This window comes from Oryzias latipes, chromosome 9, assembly GCF_053564925.1.
Source record: "Oryzias latipes strain Hd-rR chromosome 9, Olatipes_Hd-rR_3.1".
In the NCBI taxonomy this organism is placed as follows: Eukaryota; Metazoa; Chordata; class Actinopteri; order Beloniformes; family Adrianichthyidae; genus Oryzias; species Oryzias latipes.
The window spans coordinates 7,823,970-7,848,777 of NC_136245.1; the positions used below are offsets into that span (position 1 = coordinate 7,823,970).

Sequence of the window (24,808 nt, forward strand, 5' to 3'; positions counted from 1 at the left end):
AAAGACGAGCTTAAGCTGGTGTTTTTGTTAGAACTGAGCGACTTTACGAGCTAAATCGGGACAAGGAAGTGAAGACTTTAACCACTTCTGATTGGTCAGACTGATGACATGTGATTAAGCTCCCCAAGAATGATTGGTGGAGACAGTTAAAGGGACGGGACTTTTCCAAAATACAGCCGAAGGTGCAGCCGAATCGCGGTACTGTACAGTCATTCTTATCAAAATGTCTTTAATAAAATAAAATAAAGGCAAAGAAAAAGTATTTTATGATCTTTTATATTCCTAACTCCTCAGTGTTTTATCAGGGCCTGTTTGGATGAACAGAGAGCTGAAATCCTGGAGATGGGAAATGTTTTTAGATCAGTGAATGAGGGCAATTTCCCACGGCACACTTGACCATCTCCCACGGCACACTAGTGTGCCGCGGCACACTGGTTGAAAAACACTGCCTTAGACCCCCTTCGCGTTAAGGAAAAACTCCTAAAAAAACGGATTCCGGAAAAAACGAAGAAACCTCAGGGGTGCCCACATGAAGGAGGGATCCTCCCCCAGGACGGACAGGCGATTTACCAGAACTCTTAGAGAAGAAATAACTTATCTAAATCTACAACTACATATATAAAGTCCAGCAGACGAGCTTCATCCAGCCGTGGTTGGGGGGACAGTCAGGGGCGCGAGTCGAGCCGGAGACAGGAACCACAGCCAGGTGTAGCAGCAGGAGCAGAGACGAGGTACACTAATGAACTCCTGTCCTCTGCAGAAACTTTCCTAGAAAACAACATAGGTTTTTTTGCTCAATCATAATTTAAAGATCACTGGGAATGCTTTAAGAATAGATCAAATGATGATTGGAGTGGGTCTTTGGGGAGAAAACATTGACAAGAGCTCATTCTGATTCAAAAAGAAATGTAAGAAATTTTCATACAAACAACTAAACAACCCTGAGATCAAATAGATAAAGACTGAAGTCAGTTATGTCTCTGGGAAATGTTAAAGTTGGCTAAAACAGCTTGAATCCACATAAAAGTTTAATCAAAGTTGTTTGGAGTAAAGTGGCTAAAAAGTAATAAATGTGAAAGAAGAAAAGAAAATTTTAAGATATAATAGACTTTTAGGTCTGTGAAAATCTTGCTGCATAGTTTCATAATCTAATGATTTCCAGAGTCACACTTGTTGGTCCTTCTAACTGACCAAAAATAGAGCTTTTTCCTAAAATGAGAACTGTTGACAGACAATTACTGCTCTGGAAGATCTTGATATTCTCCTATTTAAGGTCAACTTTTTTTTGAGAACTGTTAAGCTAGAAACCCAATTTAAAAAAAAGAAACATGCAATACCTAAATTTGTACACAGGGAAAAACCTATGCCTTTCATGAAAACAGTTCTAAAATTGACTATGAATACTTTTCTCGTTCATTTTAACAGGCACGCTGTAATTTGTAGCCGTTGTACAATTTTAGAGCTGTTTTCAGGAAATACATTTTCCCTCTGGACAGTCGTTACACGTTTTGGTATGAGACTAGGTTCAAACAGCATAAATTGAAGACTATCACTCGTCTCGTACAACAGTTCAATGTCTTTCTGTAACATCCAGGAAATCTTCTCACAGCCCTACTCTCAATCCAAGCCATCAACTTCTTTTCTAAAAAACTGTTTATTAAAAACAAGATCTGTCTCAAAACAAATTTAGAAAAATCTGAGAGCAAATAGGGTTTATGGGTAGATGATTAGGAGATTGGACTTCTTAAAACTTTGGCTTTCAGCTAATTGTGCACCTTTCGGTCTATGAATGATCTTCTTTTCTAACTGAAACAGTAAATAAAGCAATATTTACGCCTTCTTCCTTTATACCCATTTTATAATGGATTTTTCACAACAATGGGAGGACTACAGCCATTGACTAAACATTATCATAATTAAGGGTTACTGCATAAACGAGCATTTCAAAGTTATAGCATTTATGATGTGAATACCAGTCAAAGGTTAAGGCTTTGAAATTTTCTCTGTGAACTTAGGCCCCCAGATCTTCCAGTACATTTGTGCACTGTGGGGGGGCAGGATGGACTGGCGTTGAGGCTACCATGTTGGGGGCTGGGTCTTGGGGATGAATGATTATAAACAAAGCCTCTTGATCTGATAAATGGAAGGTACAAAAGAAGTGGGTCACTGCCTCCTGCAGCATTAGGAGCGGGGGGGGGGGGGGGGGGGGCATGGGGTACCCCCCTACCATGGACAATGAGTGATTTCCTCAAAGCAAATTAAAATCTCAACGAATGAAATTCAAAGCTAAGTCGATTCATCGGCTTTATCCTTATTAGTCTAATACTGATAATTAATGGTGACAAATCTTTGGGATAAACATTAAACATCACTGAGTTTTGGTTGTTTGTGCTTTTATTGTAGCTTCAGATATGCTACAAATGTTTCAAAATAATACTTTTTTGAAGCTTAATGCAGCATGGAGCTTGTTGGGATGATCATATTGAGAATATTTCGTTGCAACGGTGAAGTTTTGTAGGTAGGTTGTTAGCGAGTGCCCTCTGTAGGAAGGAAAGGGAACTGCATGTTGACGCCTTAAAAGAATTGATAAACAAGGAAAATTACCAGAGAAATGCATTAAATACAAAGATAATGTCTTCACAGGAATTCTTATGAAGATTCAAACTGCCCAAATACTTATGTCCTCTATTTACTTTCTTTTTAGCTTTTGTGGGATTTAATTTAGGTCATAAACTTGAGATTTCCATGCACTTTGAAAGTGAGAGGAAACATTAAATATTAAGAGCAGACTCTTTGAAAAATGTGTGTGTGTGCTTATACAATATAAGTTTTTTATTCTCACAGCCTATTTTCTACGGGAGTGCCAGTTTCTGCTCAACGTTATGTAACAAAATTAGGGCATTTTAAACCCAAGGATTGCTGTTTTTCCTGACAGCATCAGCGTGGGAGAATGCACTGTTTTGGGGTGAGGCAGGCTGAGTTCACATCCAGTGGATGGCAGTGTTTGTGTACTTTTACTGTGACGTGAAAAGGTTCAGCATTTTCTGATGAGGCTGTATACCCTACCCGACTTTTACTTTGATATATGGAACTATTTTATGGGAATAATGCAAAGTTTTTTTTCTTCTTTTAGGTTAAGCTACTACATTAAAAAAAAAAATAGATTCATGCAGCAAAATATATATTTATTTATATATGTTCAGATGCAACTATTATAATGGGATGACTTTCATTGTGATTTTTATTAATGTTTATAGTGTCTTTCATTAGATGGATTCCGATAACTGACCTTATTTTTTTATTTTTGGGTTAAAATGAAGATGCTATTGGTTTTTCACAGAAACAATACCTTGTTGCTAGGTAACGTCATGATTAAGCCTTCGATTCTGCCTAGCATCATTTCACTAAATGCATTTCTATAACACTGACAGAAGAGCACAAAAAGGCAGATGTTGCATTTTTCGCCGACAGTTCTGCACTCAACTGTATTTCTTGTATTTGGGATTTAGCCGTGTTTGCTGTACTTTACGATTTAATATTATTTTTTATTTTTTTGCAGGTTTCCATAGCATCATATTTGGCAGTTTGGAAAAACTGTACAGTGGCAGCAGCACAAACCTCTAACATCACATTGCATTACATAATGGCACAAAAAGACCAAATCTATTTATAAACCACTGCATTTTGCTTTTCTTGGGGATATTTTAAGATCAATAAGACATCTTCTCTGAAATGTTGACTTCTCCCCCCCGAAGACACCAAACTCTTGGATTTTTTCATTCATTCATTCCGTTTTCTGAGGCAGAGAATGTTTTGGTCCTGTCTAGTCTACCAGAAGATCTCTGCAATCAAAAAACACCCTTTCTAGAATTGCTGCTTTACAAGTCTCACTGGGAAGTTTTATCAATAATTCCAATTTTTGTTGAAGCTGGAATCGTGTGTTTAATGGACCACATTACCACTGCTAAATTTCTCATGAAAATCTTTACATTTTCATGCCAAAGATGAGCAAGTACAACTTTTCAGCTTGGTCTTCAATCTTTCAACAGCAAAGGTTTACACACTGTTGTATCATCTCACACTTGGAGGCAAGACAGTAACCTGTAGATGACAGCAATCCCGTTTTAACAACAAGGAAATGCCTTATTTGATTTTTTGGTTTGCATCAAAATTTGTGCTGGCCAGCAATGGTAAACCATTCAGGGTCTAACCCACCTTCATCTGACAGTGGCTGGGATAGGCTCCAGCAACCCTGTTAGTGTGACCCCCAAAAGGATTAAGCAGGATTGGAAAATGGAAGGATGGAATTTCTATACATCGGAAAACAATCAAAATACCTCCAAAATTGGTGTTACAGTTTAGAATGTGGCTTATTTCTGTCTCATTCTACAGCCACGTTAACACCAGGCATCTGACCCGTGTTCAAGAATTTCCATTTTGTGTGTTCTTGAACTTGCGTTTAGCCCATGGTATTCACACAGGACAAGCATGGAGCAGTTTCTCATCCTTTTTCTATTGTTTACAAGCACATGTCTGCCACTTACAGTTGAAGGGTTCGGTGTGAAATGCAATGCAAGCTAGTGATAACGTAAAAAAATTAAATGGGCCAAAAAATGCGCATGGAGTCAAAAAAGATAAAAGGTCAAAAATCAGTAACAAAACCAAAACACACATGTCCAAGGAAGTTTTGAAATCATTATAGGATAACCACACAACCTACGGCTTGGTGCCCATTATCGGAACGTCGTAAAAAATGAATATGCGATTCCTTGCCCCACGCGGAAAAAGGATGTAAGACACGACAAATTCGATAAAGGAATGTGCCTGTAGTAAACAAATAAGGTCGCAAAAAATGTGCTGACTCAGCTCAAGGGAGAAAATTCGGGAAATGTTTTTTAGAATCAGCTAACAAAACCAACATAACCTTGTTAAGGATATCCAAACAAAGTTTTGAAATCATTATGGGATGGCGACACGACCTACGGTTTAGTGGCCATTTTGTGCCAAAATCTGTGATTTCGCAATTTTTGCGTTTTTACACAATATTGAAAAATGAATTTTTTTTCAAGCGATTTTCACAAAATTTCACGCACATGTCGCTATCTTAAGTCTACAACCACCTCTGGAGTTTCATTGACCTTTGACTTCGGGAAAAGGCTGCCATCTTGAATTAAAAAAAAAAAGCACCTTAACTATCGGATACAAATGTTAACTTGTCATTGGGGTTTTTATCAAACGTGTCGTAACTTCTCGGGCATCAATAGCAAGCTACTGTGGAAAAAGTGTTGCAATCAGACGTAGATTTTGAACAGCGTGCGTTTGGCAAGCTCGCAAAAGTGGCGTACTGTAATAACTCTTATGTTTTTCAATTGAATTCTGTGAAATTGAATGCATGCATCCATGGCTGGAACTGAAAATATTGAAAAAAAACTGAACATGTGTTTTAGGAATGTGGGTGTGGTTAGCAAAAAACCTCTGTTGCTCAGGACATCCAAAAGTGTCGTTTGTCCGATTTCTCTGAAACTGACCTTGTTATGTTTGTTATCCCCAGGCAACCAAAACATAAAGTGGTTGCCATGGAGAGAAAATCAACACAAAAGCCACCATTTAGAAAAAAATGAATTTTCTATCAACTTTTCACATGTAGCTCTTACCAATATGATACTATTAAGCAATGTGTTTTTCTGAGTGAGTTGATGATGCTGATCGAAATGCTAGCACTTTTAGCCTCATTAGCATATATAGCATAGTTAGCATAATGAGCATCTTAAGTAAAATGTTTTTCTGAATCAGTTGATGATACTGATGGCAATGCTCGCAATTTTAGCCTGAATTATAGCCAGAAAGAGAAGAGTGAGTTAAATGCACGTAGTGGCCGCTCAGCATGTGGGGTCGTGTCAAAGGTGGGTGGTGAGAGCGGCGGTGGTGCTTAGACCCGGGCGGCAAGGGCGATGGTGGTGCATAGAGGCGGGTGGCAAGTGTGAGAGCGGGTAGAGGTGGGGGGCGAGGCCGTGGGCGGGTAGCGTCTGCGGGCCATACAACGCCGCTCGCGCCTTTAATTATTATCATTATTGTTATTAATATTATTGTTGTTATTATTATTATTATTATTATTATTATATGTCACTATCATATCTGAGTCCCTGATTGGTCAAAGTTCAACACACAGTCAATGTGCGCACGCGTTGTATGTAGAGCTCAAAAACGTTATAGAAATATGCAGTGCTACATGTGAACTCAAGAGTTTTGAACATGGAAGCCCGAAAAGGCGCATTTATGGACTCGTTGCTGAGGGCGGTGTGAACATTGCTTGAAAATAGCTTCAAACTTGGGTGATGATTTATGAAATGTTGTTCATGTTTTCTCTGCTACCAGCTATCACTGTAGCACCAAATAAATTATATTTTCAAAGATTTCTTCAAAAGGTTACTCTTCATATATTCTCTGATGCAACACCTTTTGCAAGATTAGGTAGCATTGGTGTGTGTAAAGCCTGTGAATAGAATGTACTTGTGACATGTAATCAAGACGAGTTTTGTTGCTGTGTTAAGCATCTTGTTGTCAACGATTCTGGTGGAAATGGAAGGTGCAGCAGCTGACAGTGCATGGTTTATACTTTTTTTTTTCCTTTTGAGTAGCTTGCAAAGGATATCAAAAGTTTACAGTACTGTTATCTCTTCATTAGTGCGTGACTTGTCGTTCAACTTCAATAAATCAACTTCTACATGTCATCACACCTGCAAATGTTCTCCTGCAGAACAGAAATGAAGTCATGAAACAATGACAGGTAAATGTACACAAATGTTAACATTTAACAGACAGTATGAAGGAAAAAGGAGTTAAGGTTTATATCATGAAGCTAATGATGAAGATGTGAGGGCGATATCATGTGATCACTGCTGTGCTGCAATACTTCAGAATGCCAGTCCTGTGTAGTCCTCCTCTCCCTCCCTCATTCCTTATAAGCAGTCGTCTCTGCTCACTCTGGTCGCCGCACAGCCTTCTACCCCGCCACAGTGCAGCTCTCTCTCCTGTCGGCTTTACTTTCTCCCCAACGAGGATGACATCCCCGATTTTGATGAAGCAGCGAGGCTCTCATTTAGGCAGGAGGCTTCTGAGGGAGACCCCACATGAACGATCCTGCTGGACGAATAGGTGCCGCGTCTAAGGGGCTTCACAAAAAGATCTGACAGCTCTAGCAGTCTCAGGGTAAGTGTTGCACTATTTTACTGAGCATCCTGTCAGAAAGGAGCTTGAGGTGGGGGCAGAATGAAGCCAGGATGCTTTCTAGACAGCCCTGCACTGCCACAGTTTTTTGTTTCCTCTAAGAGCATGCTGGGACTAATAATATGTTGACTGACACTACAGTGAAGATTAACAGAGTGCATGCAGTTACTAAAGTAGCATCAAGCCAACGCAGCAGCTGTATCTCATCTATTAGGGCTGAGCACTCCTTATGGTCACGACGCTGAAATGCTGGATGTCTGTTTGCTCATTCCTCCTTGTTGCTGTTCTCAGTGAAGCACACACTCATACAGATGGTTATCACCCCCATAAATCATCTTTGGACTCCCCAGGATTAGTAGATTTTCATATATGGATCATACAGAACCCCACCCCCCCATTAACAAACACTCTATAATTGTACATACATGACAAAGGAAGTTTGAGGTAAAGTTCATGAATGTGACTCCTGCAGGGTTTTTTGTTTTTGGACAATGTCACATTAATTGAAGAAGTTGTGAGCAGAAATTGCTGCAGTAGAAGTGCTGAGATCACAAAGTCAGGAAGAAAAAGTATAGCAAAATGAAGACTGTGGTTGGAGGAAAGTATCTCTATGGTAACAGCAGGTTTTGTCAAGGGTAGAGGAGAGGTGAAGGAAGGAAGCGAGCTGTTTCTTTCTGGTATGGATTCAGCTAGATCTGACATTTCAGCTCTGACTGGAATTATTCAGGCTCACCACAAAAACTGGAAACAGCAAAGATGAAACAATAGCACTAATTTAACTGGATATAGTGGATGCCCAGACATTATCTGCTGTATGTTGGAGTTCAAAGTTATTCAGGAGTTGTGTGCAACTGCCTCCAAATGTCAGACCAAACTGATGATTAAAGATAAAGAAGGAAACACACACCTGAGAGGATAGTTTGAAAAAAAAAAAACAGCAGGACATTTCTGCTAAAGGTAAACTGAGCTTTGATGAGAAGAGTGCTTCTGTGCTCCAAATCTGTAAGCGTGCTATTTCCCAAATGGCTTCATCACAAGCCCACATTTGTCATTGTGAGACAATAGTGGGCCGTGTTTTAAAGTGCTTTTCCAGAGCTCAACACGCGATTACAGACTGTGATGTTCACTGATCTCAGATGAATAAGTCTTTAGCTGCAGACTGCTCAAGTGCGGTCCTTGTGCCTGAAGTGACCCGTGAAGTGTTTGCCGTGCCACCTCGTTACAGCCATGTCACTGGAGAGCGCAGGAACAGTATTGCATCTCCACTGAACAATTGTGGTGTAGTTTCTAACTCGGCATTGCAACTTGGAGTTTTTAAAGTAGTTTTACAAAGATTGCTGCCCAGATTTTTTCATCACAAATATGACGGAAGTAAAACTCACCAAACTGTGAATTCATGGATGTTTTAAGGAAACTTCAGGGCTGAAGAGTTCTGTTAGACCAGAGGACTGCTGTGTGTTGCACAATCTTTCTTGCATGACTTTGCATTGAAAATTTGTTGTTGTCATGACCATCATCAGAAATGTCTCTTAGTACCATGTATGTGGATAGTACGTTCTGAGAGAAATCAAAACAACACAAAAGCATGTTTTTTGAGAGGAATTTGTGGCACTAGAGTGTGATTCAGTGCTGCCTATGGTCCATAGCGTCGCTCCATGGTCACCCAGACTGATTGTGGAGCAGCACCATGACTAGGATGTAACCTTTCTCCATTCTCCTCCTCTTCAACAACTCTGACTCACAGAGTAACACATATTACTCAACTCACAAAAAGAGTGGAAGGCTATGTGGTGTTCTGTGAATGATGTTGCTGTTGTCTGGCATTGTTAGTGGAACACGTAACTGCAGATGTTATGAAACCAAACTATTCCTCAGTCTGTTTTTGAAATGTTAAGCTTGAGGATGTTAAGTTTGCTCACCCACAGATGAAAAATATTTATGTAATGATCAGTGATGAAGTCAAGTGTTGATTTTTTTTAGGAAGCAGAATGAGCTACAAAGTGTAGTTTCTTTCAAAATACCCAGATCTGTTTCCTGTCTTATATCTACGGTGGCCCAGAAGTACAAATCCCTAACAAATCCTCAAAAGTATTATAAAGATCACAACGACAAGTAAAAAAGCAAAAACATAATAAAAAATAATCATGTTTTAGAAATCAAAGCACAACTCCAAAAAACACGTAAATATAGATACAGATTAAATGTTTCAGAAAACAAAGCAAATTTCTATTACCGGTAACCAAAATAAAATTCTTAAAAAAAAAAACACACAATAAGAAACCAGAAAAGGTAGGCATTATGGGGCATCACTGATTGAATGATGACGTTTGTCCATCATTTCAAGAAAAAGTCATTTGGCATGCAGCGAGACTGGATATTAGCATTCAATCAGTGATGTCCCATTGTACCTTCCTTTTTCTTGTGGTGTTTTATTTTCTGACATTACATTTTGATTTCAGAAAATTACTTTTGCTTCCCAAAACATTTCATTTTTAATTTAATTTTTATTTTATTTTGTTTTGATTTCTAATTTCGTCGCCTTCTTGAAATTATTGCCTAAGTAATTTTTTGACAAATATGATTTTTTTTGCCTAAATCCTCTCCTCGTGATGCTGGCCACCTCTGGTAAAATTTCTTACATCGTAAGTTAAACAGAACATGCCATTCTACTCCTTTAGTATAACTGCCTATGTCAAGAGTGTGACTTAGGCAGTTTTATTTTGTGTAACTCACGAGTCAATGTGATTTAGGCAGTTTTATAAGCATTTCATGATGGCAGCTGATTCAAGAAATAGAATATTTTTCCCATAATTTCCATAATTCAGTGCTCCTCCCATATTGGTAGGTTAAAATGTTTACTATTCTATACACTAGGCTAAAAATATTCCATAAGATTTCATCTTTTTTTTGTGTTAAAATTTCAGTTTTGGAAGTCAGCTAAAAAAAACGATACAAGTAAAATGGCTTTTAAAAGTGATACTATTTCAGTCAGACAACTCATGCAGTAAAGAAGATTTATTCCACATTTCTTTTAGTTTGGCATAAGGCTCCGTTCAGATACATGAAACAAAGATCTCCATGGAAAACTTTGGGTATTAAACTACCCCTAACAGAGCTCACAGGTGGAAGCCGGGGAGGAGGGTGGGGTGATGAATGCAGAGCTCGCGGAAATGGAAGAAGAGGAATTAGACCGCACACCTGGAATTCAAGTAGGATACTAAACAGGGGAGTTAGTTACTCCCCCGCCCCTCCCGCGGGGAGGAGTAACCAGGTAAACGCACTGCTCGAGTTGCCTGCCTGAAATACTCCCAGGGTCGTTATCAAACAATGTTTGAATAACCATAGGATTTTGATGTCTCATTTTCTCAACAGTCTATAATCCAATTAACATTTTGATACTGTATTGCAATCTACAATCTAAAAAGGATCCCAAATGACCCTCTACACTTTTGTGCTTTTTAGTCATATGTAATTTGAGTTATCATAACATGATTTGACTCGTGTAATTGTATGCTGCTCTGCTATATCTAAAGGCAACTTACAAACCATTATGGGAATCCTAAATGTAGCTTAATTAAATAGACCGCAAGACAATGTTTCTCACAGTAGTCATACATTTTTGAAGAGTCATACGGCCAGTCGTACGACACCACTTTGGTCACAAAAATTAACATAAAAATGTTGCTGACAGATCCTGGTGCAATTCCACATTTTTCTACCAACTGAAGCTTAAAAATGGAAAAAGGTTAAAGTGTGCAAGGCACTTCATTTCTCTTCTCTTGGTCTTCCTGAAAAACAAAAAAAAATGGTTGAACAATCCCACTTACTGTGAAAAACATGCACCGGCCCCATCTAAATATGGACCTAAGAGAGACAAGCAGATAAAGATTGAACCTGAATTTAAGAATTTCATTAAGACCGGGTTGAGGGACCTGCCCAGTGTTGATTCACACTATACTGCAGAAGCAGAGCTACCGTACACAGACTAGAATTCCTTTACCCAGGTACAACCATCTCATAACTACATTGTGAATACTAATAGAAGGCTGTAACTTCTGGGGTGAAGGCTGTTGGATTCCAATATTTCCCAATGTTTTCCATGAGAACTATTATAGATAGATGATAGATAGATATAAACTTTATTAATCTCCCAAAGGAGAAATTCAGGTGTCCGGTAGCAAAACACACAACCACACACAACAAACAAGAGTAAAAAGACAGTTCACAAAATAATATCAGTTCATATCAGGCAGGTTCATTAAACAGCCTGATAGCTCTTGGGACAAATGAGTTCTTACAGCACTCTGTCCTGCAGCGCAGTGAAAGGAGCCTATTAGTCCGTGAGCTCCTCTGACCAGACATCGTGTTGTGCAAGGGATGTCTGGGATTGTCCAGGATGCTCTGAGTCAAGGCCCTCATCTTCTTCTGCAGCACAGATCCCAGAGAGTCCACCCTCCTCCCGATCACACATGCACATCTCTTGATCAGTTTGTCCAATCGTGTGCAATTCCTTGTGGTCATACTGCCACCCCTGCATACAACCCCATGGAAGACAGCACTCGCCCCAACCGACTGATAAAAGAGGAGCAACATGTCAGTACATACATCAAAGTACCTCAGCTTTCTCAGGAAGAACAGCCTACTCTGCCCTTTCTTATACAGAGCATGAGCCTGCTCCGACCAGTCCAGTTTATTATTATTATTGTTATGTATTTATTTCGAGAAAAGATCAATTGGACCTTTGCGTTTCATTCAAACACGGGAATATTAGTAGGGATGTATTTGACCCATGTGTCTACAAGAAGGATGAAGCGAGGCAAGAGAAGTCTCAGGACAAGGATTCTGCCAATGAAGAGAAGTCTGTTTGAACAATGAAACTTGTGCTACTGTGTCCAAAAACCCCAGCCAGCAGTCTATATTGCAAAAAAAAACTGCGGCCCCTTACCTTTACCCTTTTCAACTTAGGTTCAAAGAAAGCTATTGCTGCATTTGAGACAAATCAGAAGGTGACATGTGTCGTGAGGTTGTAGCTCTTCTTTAATATTGTCATTTTAAAGGTGTGATCAAGGCTATCTAGAACTCAAGGAAATCCTAGTGTGAAGTGACTGTTGCTGTTAGCAGAATCCCAATGCATGTGAGGCGAATGCATACTCTGAGCTTGCAATATGGGGTACTAATAACTCAGAAATACCTTGTTGCAGGTCTTACAAATGAAGTGTGACAGCATTTGTAGTACTATTAAACAAAACATAGTTAGCAGATATTTTCACCCAAAGAGACCATGGCATTATACTTCAGATTGCAGTATAAGGCTATTCCCTTAACATGTGAAAGTGCTTAAGCACAGTGGATCCCTGAAACTTAATAGATCCTTCTTCAGGCTACAGGGAAAAAAGATTGGTATGCAACTGTGGATTACTTGCAGGCTCTTCAGTTTATCAGTGATGGCAAGGTCCATTCAGACTGTCCTTCTCAGAAGCCTCTGTATGGAAAGAACTGCCACAAAGGTACAGATGTCAAATGGGCAATTGGTATGGATAAGATTGTTGTGCTCTGACATTCAAAAAGAAAGTTCCTGAACCTCCAGTCACTGAAACCCATCACTTATTTTACAATTTCCCATACTAACAGACATTATAAAAGAACACAAAGAAGATCTGGAAAGAGAACTGAAGAAATGCACATTCCTCCTAAGCATTATGTTCAGTTAGTTTGTTAATAATGTTTTATCCTAATCAAATAATGTTGCCTAAGTCGTTCATTTAATTGTTGTTTGAATGTCAACAGGCATCTGTTGTCATAGCTTTTTTGATTAAAATTGTTACTTACTATCATACATTCAACAAACTGTTAAGTTTTTCGCGTTTCCTGAAAAATCAGAAAAAATAGGCAATTATTTTAAGAAGGTGACGATATGTGATGTTGTTTTTTTTATCATTTCTTTTGCTTTATAGTTGTCATTGTGATCTTTAATATGTTTCTGTGTTGTTAGTTTGACATCTCATCTGGAAGCTGCACCCCATGAGCATCAATCCTGCCACTGTTCTGCACAATACGCAAAACAGGGTCACGCTCAGTTTGAACACATTTTGAGATCCACGAGCAGCAGATATGATGCAAAAGTACTTAACACCTACAGAAATCCAAAAACTTGGTTACCTGTGAGGCCATTGACTAACAAAACTAGGCACCAAGGATCTGAACATCTTTCAGGTTGAAGATAAGCAGGCGCTTACCTTGGCTCATGCATCATCACTCATTACAAGCCACCTGCTCCGGCGTCGTGTCATGCTAATGAAAGTTGAGCTGCAGGCTGTGTTGTGATGTAGCCTGAGCACTTTCAGCGCAGACGGTTATGTTGCTTAACACGTTGGCTCTCGCACCCTGCAAATGACTCCTGAAAACAACTAATTGCATCAGTCACACTGTGAAAACACGAGAACAGCACAGCCATCCTATAATACTCGCATGGTTTCTCCAATTCGACATGGCTGCCCGTGCAGCGATTCTTGAACTTTCACTGACAGAGCACAGTTGAACCATTTAAAATGGCAGTGGACAACCAGCAATGCATTTTTCATGCAATTCTGCAACAGTAAAAGCACAGTTGAGCCCAAGTTGAGGATGGAGTGAGGAGGAGTGGGAGGTGAGGCTGTGCTTTTAATAGAAGTTCTTTCTGTCGCTCATTCTCATGCCTGTTACTTGATCACAAAAGCTGCCAAATATATCCAGGGGTGGTAAAAAAGGCCGTTGTGTGAGCATGAGCAGGCTATTGATAGCTTCTGCTGAGATACAAAAGGGTTATATGAATGGCCAGAGCAGTAAACTTTAAAAATTAGAGTCTGTCATCAATATCTGCTCTTTTTTTTTTACTACTGAATCTGATTTCTCTTGAGGACTGTCATTTTTTTTGTTAAAGATTTTTGATTGAATCATCTAAGATAAACCAGAAATGAGAGTTTCAAATGCAGATCGGTGAGCTATTTAAAAGATAAGTGCTTTTATGTAAGAGCTCTGAGTCAGTTGAGCGTTTTCAAGAGAGGCTGAGCAGTTTCTTTTCTCTCTATCAAACATCTCTTTCTTCCCCTTACAGATCAGACCAGATTCCCCATCTTCAACGGACAAGTCCAACCTCTTCTAAAGCACAAAGCATTCTGGAATTTCTGAACAAATGTCACAGGTATTTCCCCTCTGATGGTAGCACTTTGTCTCCTGACAAAACGAAGTCAAACTGGTTTTTTTTTCTCTTCTTTTCTTTTTGGGGTGCGCTTCAGCCAAACTGTTGATCATTTATTGATCGTTTCAAGTCTCATTTCTCTTTTTGCTGGAGCTCATGGTCTCTTCACAGCAGCAATATTATAGAGATGATCTCTTCTATGTGGCAGAAACCTTTTCACAAGAGAAGTGAAAGCTTTTACAGCTTTTATGATAATAATAACACATCAAAAGTGTGGTAGACAGGTGCTTGAACTTTGCAATCATGCACTTCACTTGCTATATGTATTGGCTCAACTTTATGAGCTTGGATTTTAACAAATGTTAAGTAAAATATAAAGTTAGTCTGGATTTGATGGACACAGATGTCATTTAGATTCAGAAAAGATTTTTTTTGTGTGAAATATAATTTGTATGTTCTCATCAATAAATGCATCTGAACTTGTTATAACTCTTTAAAGTTCCACTCCAATAATCTTTAGATGCATTGGTCATTTAATTGGGATGATGCTGTTTTTAGCCAAAAAAAGTGTTGTTTTCTAAAACATAGTTTCTGCAGAGCGGCAGGAGTTGATTTGAAATTCACCTCTAAAGTCGTGGGAGGGACTGTTTGCATGGAGTAAGCCTGCCCTACACTCCCATCATCCAGCTCCATACACTCGTTCCCGCCATCTTACAGCCCCTCACACCCCCAGTCTAACGTAACCGGTGCAAAAAATAAAAAATAAAAAATGACGAGCAGTTTTGCAGCCACCCAGCTGTACAGTTTTGAACCAGATGCCAGCTCAGAAAAGGAAGACAAAGACATACATGGATCTAATTGTCTGCAAGTGGATGAATCACAATACAGTGGAGCAGAGAGTTTGTGGCTTTTACTAAACAACCGGAATTTTTTTTGTCTGCTCCTGGTTCACAATTTAAAGAAATACACAGACATGGAATTTTGTGCTTAATTTTCTGTATGTCCTCCATCATCACAAAAATGCCACAAGAACATGTTAATACATGAAAACTACAATTTTCATTGGAGTGGGTCTTTAAAGCTGTTTGCTGCTCATCAAAAAATTGTGAATGACTTTTTTAAGTGTCTTGTGATTATTAGCAAGATTTGGGTCCAGTGTTGGCCAATTTCCCCACATTGTGGTGATGTGTTTCTTCACCAGTGTTAGCTCTGTTATAGTCAGCAGTGGTGTTGTGATTCTGTGGGGAACTGTGACGGCAGCGATGCTGTTTTTCTGCTTTTTGTTTCTGTTTGAACCCTGTGGTGTAACAGTGACCTCCAGGTACTCAAAGTGTTTAGTTATTTCAGCAGTAAAACTGCATAAACACTTTGTTTACTACCTTTCTGAAGCTGCTTTATTCTGTTTGAAATCGAGTTCAGTCAGGAGTAGGTGTAAAGTATTTTAGGTAAACAACAAGAGAGGTGCTCTCAGCTCATCACAGCTCATCACAGCTTTGCTAAATTAGATAAATAAATTAGACATTTTTTTAACCCCTTTTAAACAGTAAAATACTCATTGGGGTTCACAGGCCACACAAAAGACAGGACAAAATCAAATAACGAAATAAATATTGTTGTTCAATTGCTATATTAAAAATGGAAAATTATTATTTTTGCAGAAAACTTTCAATTTTCTGTAGACTGGACTGAGGTTTTGAAACAGAGAGTAATAAAATCGCCTAACAGCAAATTCTGCAGGCATATATATATTCAAAATGAATAAATACTGGTGCTTGAGTGTGAAGGATTCCAGAGCTCACAAAAGCACAAAGCCCCCAGTGTTGGGTCAAAGCTCTGAGACCTGTGATGAACTTCGGAGCTCCATGGTAATCAGTGTCAAGACCTCCTAAACTCAGAGATGATTCATGCATTTAAATTACATCATCATAATGCTACACTGACAGTCAAGAAGAAAAAAAACTAGGTTTTTTAAGTCCTATTAAAATTAAGGATGATAGTCTCTTTGCAAAGGGAGTAAAGTAAAACTATTGTAAAATTGCATTTTGATGTCAATGAGTGACATTGGTTTTTTACAATGACCCCCCCCCCCCCCCCCCCCCCCCCCCCCAAATACACACACACAGTTGTACTGTTTTTAGTCAAAGGTTTTTCTGGCTTACAACAAACATAGGAAGAGTAATGATATATTATTGTGATACTCCTGGGAATAAGTTTTTGGAACTTTTGTATGTAGTTTAATCGAGCTTCACCTGAGTTTTTATTTTATTTTCCCACATTATTTTGACCTTGTCTTCGGTTAATTTGTGGATTTAAACAAGATAAATTAGAGCGAACTGTAAAATAGAAAACAAAGCTCAAAAAGGCTCCAGACTACATAGGGTTAAAAATAATTTCAGATATGGTTTTCTTTGAATTTGAGGTAAACTTTAACTTTAGATGGACATTAAAAGCTGACTGTCACACCTGATGGTGAATCCTTCCATTGGGTTGTGTAAACTAACCTCATGGTCAAATATGGATGGCTGGATGGAAGCTGTGCTGTGTTCTTGTTTTGCAGGTTGAGCAAGAGATCTCGCTGGTTCAGAGGAAGATGTCCGACCTCGAGTCAGTGCTCCAGCAGAAAGACATAGAGCTGAAGGCTTCAGAGACTCAGAGGACAATTCTGGAACAAGACCTGGCAACTTACATCACAGAATGCAGTGTGAGTTGTTGGAGTTCATGGGCCTTCTTGTTGCTATTTCACAGCCTTGAGGAGCTTGAATTATTAGCTCATCTGAATGAATTTGCGGACACAATGTTTTCAGAGTCTAAAGCGCAGTTTGGAACAGGCACGCATGGAGGTCTCACAGGAGGACGACAAAGCGCTGCAGCTCCTGCATGACATCCGGGAGCAAAGCAACAAACTTCAGGAGATCAAGGAACAGGTCAGCCACAACATGAATCACAGCGTTAAGATAAACACTGAACTCTACTTCTCTTGTTGCTCCAAAAACTAAACTAGGAGTGCAACGATTCCTTTTAACAACTATTTGATTCATATTATAATTTACGGTTGCTGATATGATATATAGTCGATACTGGTTCATTTTGAATTATCTGATTCACTGACCTACAATGGATCTGGGACATCTTTAGCCAAAACTTCAACCAGTGCGACTAACAGAGGAATACCTGGTTACTGAACAGTGCAGGTGAAGTTTTCCAGATTCCCTTTTATTTCTTGCAGGAAAATCAAAGTGTAAATCAAATATGTGTACAAACAAGAATGAATATCAAATCCATTTACATTTTAGTTTCATATAGTTCAGCTCACTGTTTTTCCCCCACATCAAAATAATACAAAGGGAACATTAATAGAACATTCTACCACACCATACGGTCACATGTTTTTACCAAATTCAAAGTGTTTCCACAAATTGGACTGGAACGATGGCTTCATCATTTTTTGCTGCCATCACATGTGTGTTGTCTGCTGTGATGTACTTGATCATATTTATGTTATTGTGAAATACATCTACCGTGTCTCAATCCAAATGGTGTTTTCCAATATCGATATGATCATTTTTTTTCCACTTTGAAACAGTCTTATTATGGAATAGGTTGATTGAATTCACAGCTTGCCTCAGACAGATTGATCTGGTTGGATTGATTCATCAATGAAGTTGATTAATTGTTACACCCCTATAAACAAGAAATTAATTACAATTTAATAAAAGAAACATCTGCAAAAGTGGATTATTTCCTAAAGGTCTCCAGAAGAAGCAGATAAAGACACTAAGGCAGAGTGAATGAGATGTGAGAGTTGATTAGACAAGCTCATAATGTCGGACCCCCCACTCTCTGCAGGGGTGCAATAATTTAATAGGTAAATGCTAAGTCGTGCAAAATACTCATAACGTAAATGATTATCATCACTTTTTTTCTGTAAATGCTGCTCTCCTGTGTTTTATTTGTCTAAGTGCAGAAAACAGGGGTCATTTCTGAGGGTCATTTGATTGTAGTCGTTCTGCTCGCTGTATGCTGAGACTATTGTTGATGCATTCTGGGTCAACTTAGAGTGAATTTGTAAAATCAGCAGCTGAGAGACTGCAGGCGCACACCCACCTTTAACACCTTTAATTACTAAAATCAAACATGACAGTGTGCCTTCTTTGAGAGAGTGTGAGCTCATCAGTGAGCGTTAAACACAAGTTTGGTAGTTTTATAGATGACGAGCATGAAAAAAAAGAAAAAGAAACGTTGTTGTCAGGGTATCAGAAAAGCGACCTGCTTTTGTAAGCCTACGCAAGTGCTGGTTACCAGCTATCTAACACATTGTGCAGTGGTTGCCATGGTGATAAGAGCCATTTACCTAGAGTGAGGAGAGAATTGTTGCAGTGGGCAGGCTGTTGTGATGAGATGCTGGGGCCTTTGCCTGCACTGTTTGAGAACCCTGTTTGACCATCATGTACCGCCTACGTAAATACATCGACCCGTGTCTCAGGTTTCCTCCAGGTTCCCTGTGCTCTTCATGACTTCTGATCACTTTAAAACTGTAGTGTGTGTGTTGAATGTCACAGATCTGTTTTTTAAAGGGAAAAACACATCAATAATGAAGAACTTTATAGCTCTCAATTCTCAATGTTGGTGAGAGATGAGGCATGAGCCGGGAATTGAACAGATACCTTCAAAAGAGGCTCCTTCTGCCCATGCCCAGAGGACGCGTTATGTAAGTCTGGCTGTTTCTCTTGTTGTTCAGACTAATTCTGGGAAACTTAAGAAGTTGAATGTATTAGGCATTAGGGCTACATAAAAAAAAAAAGATTAATGGAAATTCAAGCATTAGTCAAATCTGATAATCAATTATTCCCAAAAAAACAAGACTTGTTTTTTTTCTCAAAAAACAGTTTTTCATCATTTTTTTAAATGTTAGAATTAATTAAAATTGAAGAAATTTATTTATCAAACTTAACTGCAGAGACTTGACTCCTGAAGTAAAGAGTATTTCAGACAAATTATGGCTATTTGTACTTTTAAAACCCCAAATTACTGTTCAATCAGTGAACCTACCTGTTGTCTTTCATTTGTATTTTCAAAGTATGACTTCAGACATTCCCAAAGTTCCCAAAATTATTTTCTGAATTTGACATGTTATAGTTAGGAAAAGTAGTCTTTGCTTTAGCAGATTTGTTTTATCGTTTTTGGAGAAGCATGCTGATCAACAGCTCTCACGAAAATGCAAAAACATTTTAAACTCAGATTAAAAACTTGATTTAAAAATTTCCAGTTCAGTTTTTCTTCTTCAAGTTTCTAATAATAATCTTATTATTGCAGCATGAATCTCTTTGACTGTTGTTGGTCTCAAAGCAATATCATCATTTCTGGGTCAAGCCAGCACAGAGGCATTATTACAGGCTTTTACATACACAGAAATACACATTTCAGAAAACATTACTTACATTTGTCTGTCTTGAATAATGTCAGTGCATAGTCTCCAACATTCTTCAGTCTGGATCTTCATCGCCTTCTCAGTAAATATTTTAATTTCTTTTGCATGAGTTCATTTTCAAGTGCTGCCTTCATTTTGTGAACCACATCGGACTCCTTGGTATCAAATCTGGGGGAATCCCCAGACGGAGAATTGAAAAAAAACACAGTTTTGAATTGATGCTTGTTTGTGGTTTGATGTTAAAAGGCAAACTGTAACCCTATCTGAAATCTTATAACTAGATCCTGAGGCTTTATGTTGGTGTTTATCAGCATTGGGGCCTCAGAGCAAGAAGATAACATTCTAATCCTGACTGATGCTCCTCTATGTGGTGTTTGCATGTTCGCTCAGTGAGTGTGGATGTTTTCTCTTTCATGAAATACTTTTCATAGGTTAATCAGAGATTCTAAGTTGCCCCGTAAAGCAGTGACGGTACTGTTGTTTGTGTGTGTGGACCTGGGATGGAGAGGTGACCTGGTCTTTGATGAGAAACTATTTTTGATGATGACATCTGGGATGGGCTGCAGCAACCCCCAGGACTCGATTAGCACAGAGAGACACTGCAGACTGTAAATAATTATGGCTGCATTCTTTATATTCTGTAATCCCTCATTTTTTTATATCTTCCAGTCCATGTGTGTGAACATTATCATATTCTGTGTTAATTTTCCTTGTGCATTTTGTGCCTTAATGCTTTTTCTGTAATAAGCATGAAGCGTTTTATTTTTCCAGTGAAACTGTTTCACTGTTTTTTAACCTCCCATCTGGTGTTGTGGGGAATTAAAGTTTTAGCTAAACAACAACAAACAACTAAAATTAATCTTTTTTCATTCCAATGAAAATGGTGTTTTTCACGTTCTTGTGGCATTGTTCTGATGATGGAGGACGTATAGAAAGAAAATTAAGATCAAAATGGTCTTTCTGAGTATTTATTTGTACAAATTGTTGGGAATCAGGAGCAGACAAAAGACAATTCTGTTTGAAAAAGATTATATTTGTGACAAAAAATATGCTTACAAGTTCCCTGCTCTCAGCAATGGGGACAGGTAGGGGGGCAGACTTGTTATGAAGCAATGATCCCGCCCACAACTCAGAGGTGAATTTCTAATAAACTCCTGCCACTCTGCAGAAACTATGTCCTAGAAAACGACACGTTTTTGAAAATTTTGGGTAAAAAGGTTAAAATCATAATTACAAGACCACTGGGAACACTTAAAAAAATAGATCAAAAGATGATCAGAGTGGGACTTTAAGATCTGCTTTACTGCTGAAGGAATGGACCATAACTGAACAAAGATGTGTACTCAAATTTACTACAGAGACCAGTTATTAAAAAAAGCCTAAAAGAGAGAATTTATAGCATCTATAACATTTATCGCTTTTTTTAGGGTTACCGAAAGAGCTGTTTCGTAACCAAACTTCCTAAAAGTTGAATCAACCACATTTGTTGGCTCAGTTTTGAGAAGTATAGAGAGAAATTTAGTTAGCAGAGCCATCACGTCTGCTTCCTCCCCAATGTTTTTGTCAAACTGTCTTCTTATATGTTTACCTCAGTTAAATTATTCACAGAGGGGGAGCAGTGCTCACCTGGTGGAAGAAATAAAATGTGTTTAAGTGTCTAGAGGGAAAAAGACAGATAGAAAACATAAATTTGCTGTCAACTCTGTTTCAAAGTGTATTGAATTGACATTTTTAGACGAAATGTGAACAAAAAAGAAAGAATTACAACTGAAAAAGATTTGCTGGTCATGCCTATTACACTGCAGCTCGTTCCCTTTGGTGCCTCTCAGCAGGATCGCTAAATCCAGGATCTCATCTTACAAAGCAACTGTCTCCCACGCGCTGTCATTTGACTGCAGTGTTTATCATGTCCGTGCAGAAGCCATGCAGTGTTGGATCAACAAAAGATATGGATTGAGGATAGGCTCATGTTCAGAGGCAATTAAGTGATCTGTGCTGAGACTTGTCAAAGCTGTAAACGTGTTCAAAGTCACAACTGCATTAAAGACAAATGAGAAAGAAGCAGAGAAACCCCAAAAGCCTCTAATGGAGATGTTTTAACAGAGTCAAGATGGCATATCGAGATACCTTATTGATGTAATTGTAAGGATCTGTGTCTGCATGCAGTCATTTTAATATGCAGATGGTAAATATTTCTGTTTTGTATTTAGAGTGCAAATTCAGGAGTCAAACTTAATTTCTCTGTGTTTTATCTGCCCACCATTCTGCAAAGGTGTTCAATATTTGCACCAAATGATTATTCTGACAACTTGACAGCAGAATTCCTAATGACATACTGCTGCTTTTGCTGCCCTGAAAGCCCCACAGCCTGCAGAAATGCAGCAGTCAAACATCATTTACATATTAAACAATAATTCAAACACCAAAATCCAGACGCTCCGAAATGCATTAACTGTCTTTGTAAAATCTGTAAAGTGCTGCATGCTTCTGTCTTTATGTTTTTAGGTGTTAAATCTGAAACACTTTAAAACCCAAATAATCCTGAAAAAGTTCTAACGGGGTTTTCAGCCAAAATGCTGACAGCGTTTACTTTCCACCACACCTGTACAGGTAACCCCACAATTTCCCCAAGCATTCAGATTCATATTCTCAACAACATCTGAAAAATCAGATTCACTTTTCTGAAAAGACGTCCTGTCTGAACAATCAGATGATCTAGAATGCAGTCGTACGTCCGTTTCCTCCTAAAATGGAACAGGTTTTTAAAAAGATACACCTAATCTTCAAAGTCAGACTCATCATTGTCCCTAGTATCTCCAACTCTTAAGTCATTGAGGAACTCTGGTGAACCAACCCTTGAACATCCTTTACCTTTGCTGCCTTTACACCAAGTTGCCCAGTGCAGAGTGGCTCCTCTGGGTATGTAATAACCGTTACCATGGGCTTTAGAAGGCAGAATCTGGTTGTGACCTGAGAAGACATATTTTCAGAAACCTTTATATCATTTTTGAAGTCTGCACTGAATCTGAACTCCTTGTATTTGCTAACTGCGTATTTTTCACCATGTGCTGCCATCTATGGAAAAAGGTAAACCCATGCAAGAGAGACCCAAGTCCAGGAGTTTGGCCCCTCTTGCACACAATGCATTTTAAATGCCATGCATAGTCAGTACATTACAACGGACTTGGGACGTTTTTGTACATAATCAGATAGCTTTTCCCTTGAAGACCATAAAACATATTATATCTCTATTTTGAAAAATTGTGGACGTTGGCCCCTTTTGAATTCACCGATTCAATTGTGCAAAGGGTCGAGCAGAACACTAAGCTAAACATGATAAGCCTAACACAAAAGCCAACACACAAAACATGGCTGAAACGCCACCAACAGAAACAAACTAATTCAATGAGACATTTCCATGCAGCCAAACTCCACAGCTCAGCGATCCTGCAGTAATGGAACAAACCACCAAACTCTTCACACACAGCGTCCTCATTTCTATAATCTACTTACCCTAAGATCTTAAAGCTTTAACATTTAACTTCAGTCATTTAATTATAAAACTATAAGATGTTCAAGTTGCCTTGATTGTGAAAGAAATATTTAATGTAAATATTTTACTATTTAATTAGAAAAATCTTTGCTTTAATATATTATGCTAGTAGTATACATGGCGGAGATTGGAAGGACGGGTATCACAAATAAGTTTTCTCTGTTTTATTTTCCCAAATCATCGCATTATTGTGGGATTAAATCCCCTGTAAACTGTGGTGTTGGATATATACATCACCATTGTTCTATTTTATTTTGTTCTTCCTGAATACACAAGATGCTACTTTTTAGTAGCAAACTGACAATCAGGCCAGGTTGCATGGTTGTGCAGTGGTTGGCACTCGTGGTTCAAATCCTTACTTTCTGTGTGGTGTTTGTGTTAACACTCTTCTTGCATTTGTGGTTTCTTCCAACAGTCAAAAAACATGCTTCAAAGGTTCATCGATGACTCTAACTTGCTACTTGGTGTGAATGCGGGTGTGTGGCCCTGTGATGGGCTGATGACCTGTTCTGGGTGTGACCCTTTGGTCAACAGTTGGGCAAAGCCAGTTGGCAGCTGAAAAAGATTCAGTGAGTTCTGAAGATGGATGGACAAGTGGGCCAAAGCCCTTGAACTGATTTTACTGATTAATCTGCACAGTGGCACGGCGGTTAGTGCTCTTGCCTCACAGCAAGAAGGCCCCCCCCGGCTGGGGGACCTGAACCAGAACATCAATGGGGGGACTTTTCTGTGTGGAGTTTGCATGTTCTCCCCATGCTTGAGTGGGTTTTCTCCTTTTTAAATGATGCAGATATTATTATTATTATGATAATTTTTGACAAGAACCTTTTTTTGAGATTAAAGTTGAACAAGACTGAGTTTAATAATTTAATGAAATCCTTACATTTCTACGAAAATGCCTGCACTGGCCTAAGATACACTTCAGTTAGCATACAGTAGAATATCGCTGCTGGGCTAAAAACAAGAAAGTGCAGTATTTCAGTTACTGTGATGGTTTGTTTTACAACATTGTCTTTTTTTTTCACATTTAGTAATTTGTGTTAGAGTTTTGATCCTCTTAACCAGTCGTTTAAATGTTATCTTCTCTTTTTGTAGGAATATCACGCTCAGATCGAGGAGATGCGAGTCTCCATCAGACAGCTGGAGGAGGACCTGTCTGCTGCTCGTCGCCGTAGCGACCTGTATGAGGCTGAACTGAAGGAGTCTCGACAGGCCAATGAGGAACTGAAGAGGAAGGCTACAGACTATCAGCACAGGATGCAGAAGGTTTTTTTTAATTCAGTGCTTGAACACGAAACTCCCATTAATATTTGATTTTATGGTTCTACACACTTGCAAAGAACTAGCATTAAGATTTGTATGAATTATTTTGTTTTTTTAAAATTAATTTTAATTCATGCATTAACTCATTTGTGGAGAGAAT

General features: G+C 38.7%; 1 protein-coding gene across 9 annotated transcripts in view; it reads left to right on the plus strand.

Moving 5' to 3' along the window:
- Positions 1–6,938: 6,938 nt before the first annotated feature.
- The window catches only part of citb (citron rho-interacting serine/threonine kinase b), a 49,766-nt gene continuing 31,896 nt past the window's right edge, over positions 6,939–24,808 (plus strand). For 8 of the 9 annotated variants that reach the window (XR_013658087.1, XM_078952564.1, XM_078952566.1 and 5 more), the window contains exons 1-5: positions 6,962–7,209; positions 14,321–14,407; positions 16,962–17,105; positions 17,209–17,328; positions 24,481–24,651. Coding sequence is in view for 8 of the 9 variants with exons in the window: in XM_078952564.1 (XP_078808690.1) it covers positions 14,399–14,407; positions 16,962–17,105; positions 17,209–17,328; positions 24,481–24,651 (444 nt within the window). In the remaining variant the exon portion in view is untranslated. Of the gene's footprint in view, positions 7,210–14,320; positions 14,408–16,961; positions 17,106–17,208; positions 17,329–24,480; positions 24,652–24,808 lie in introns of all 9 variants that reach the window. The other variant, XM_020706221.3, reaches the window with a different exon arrangement.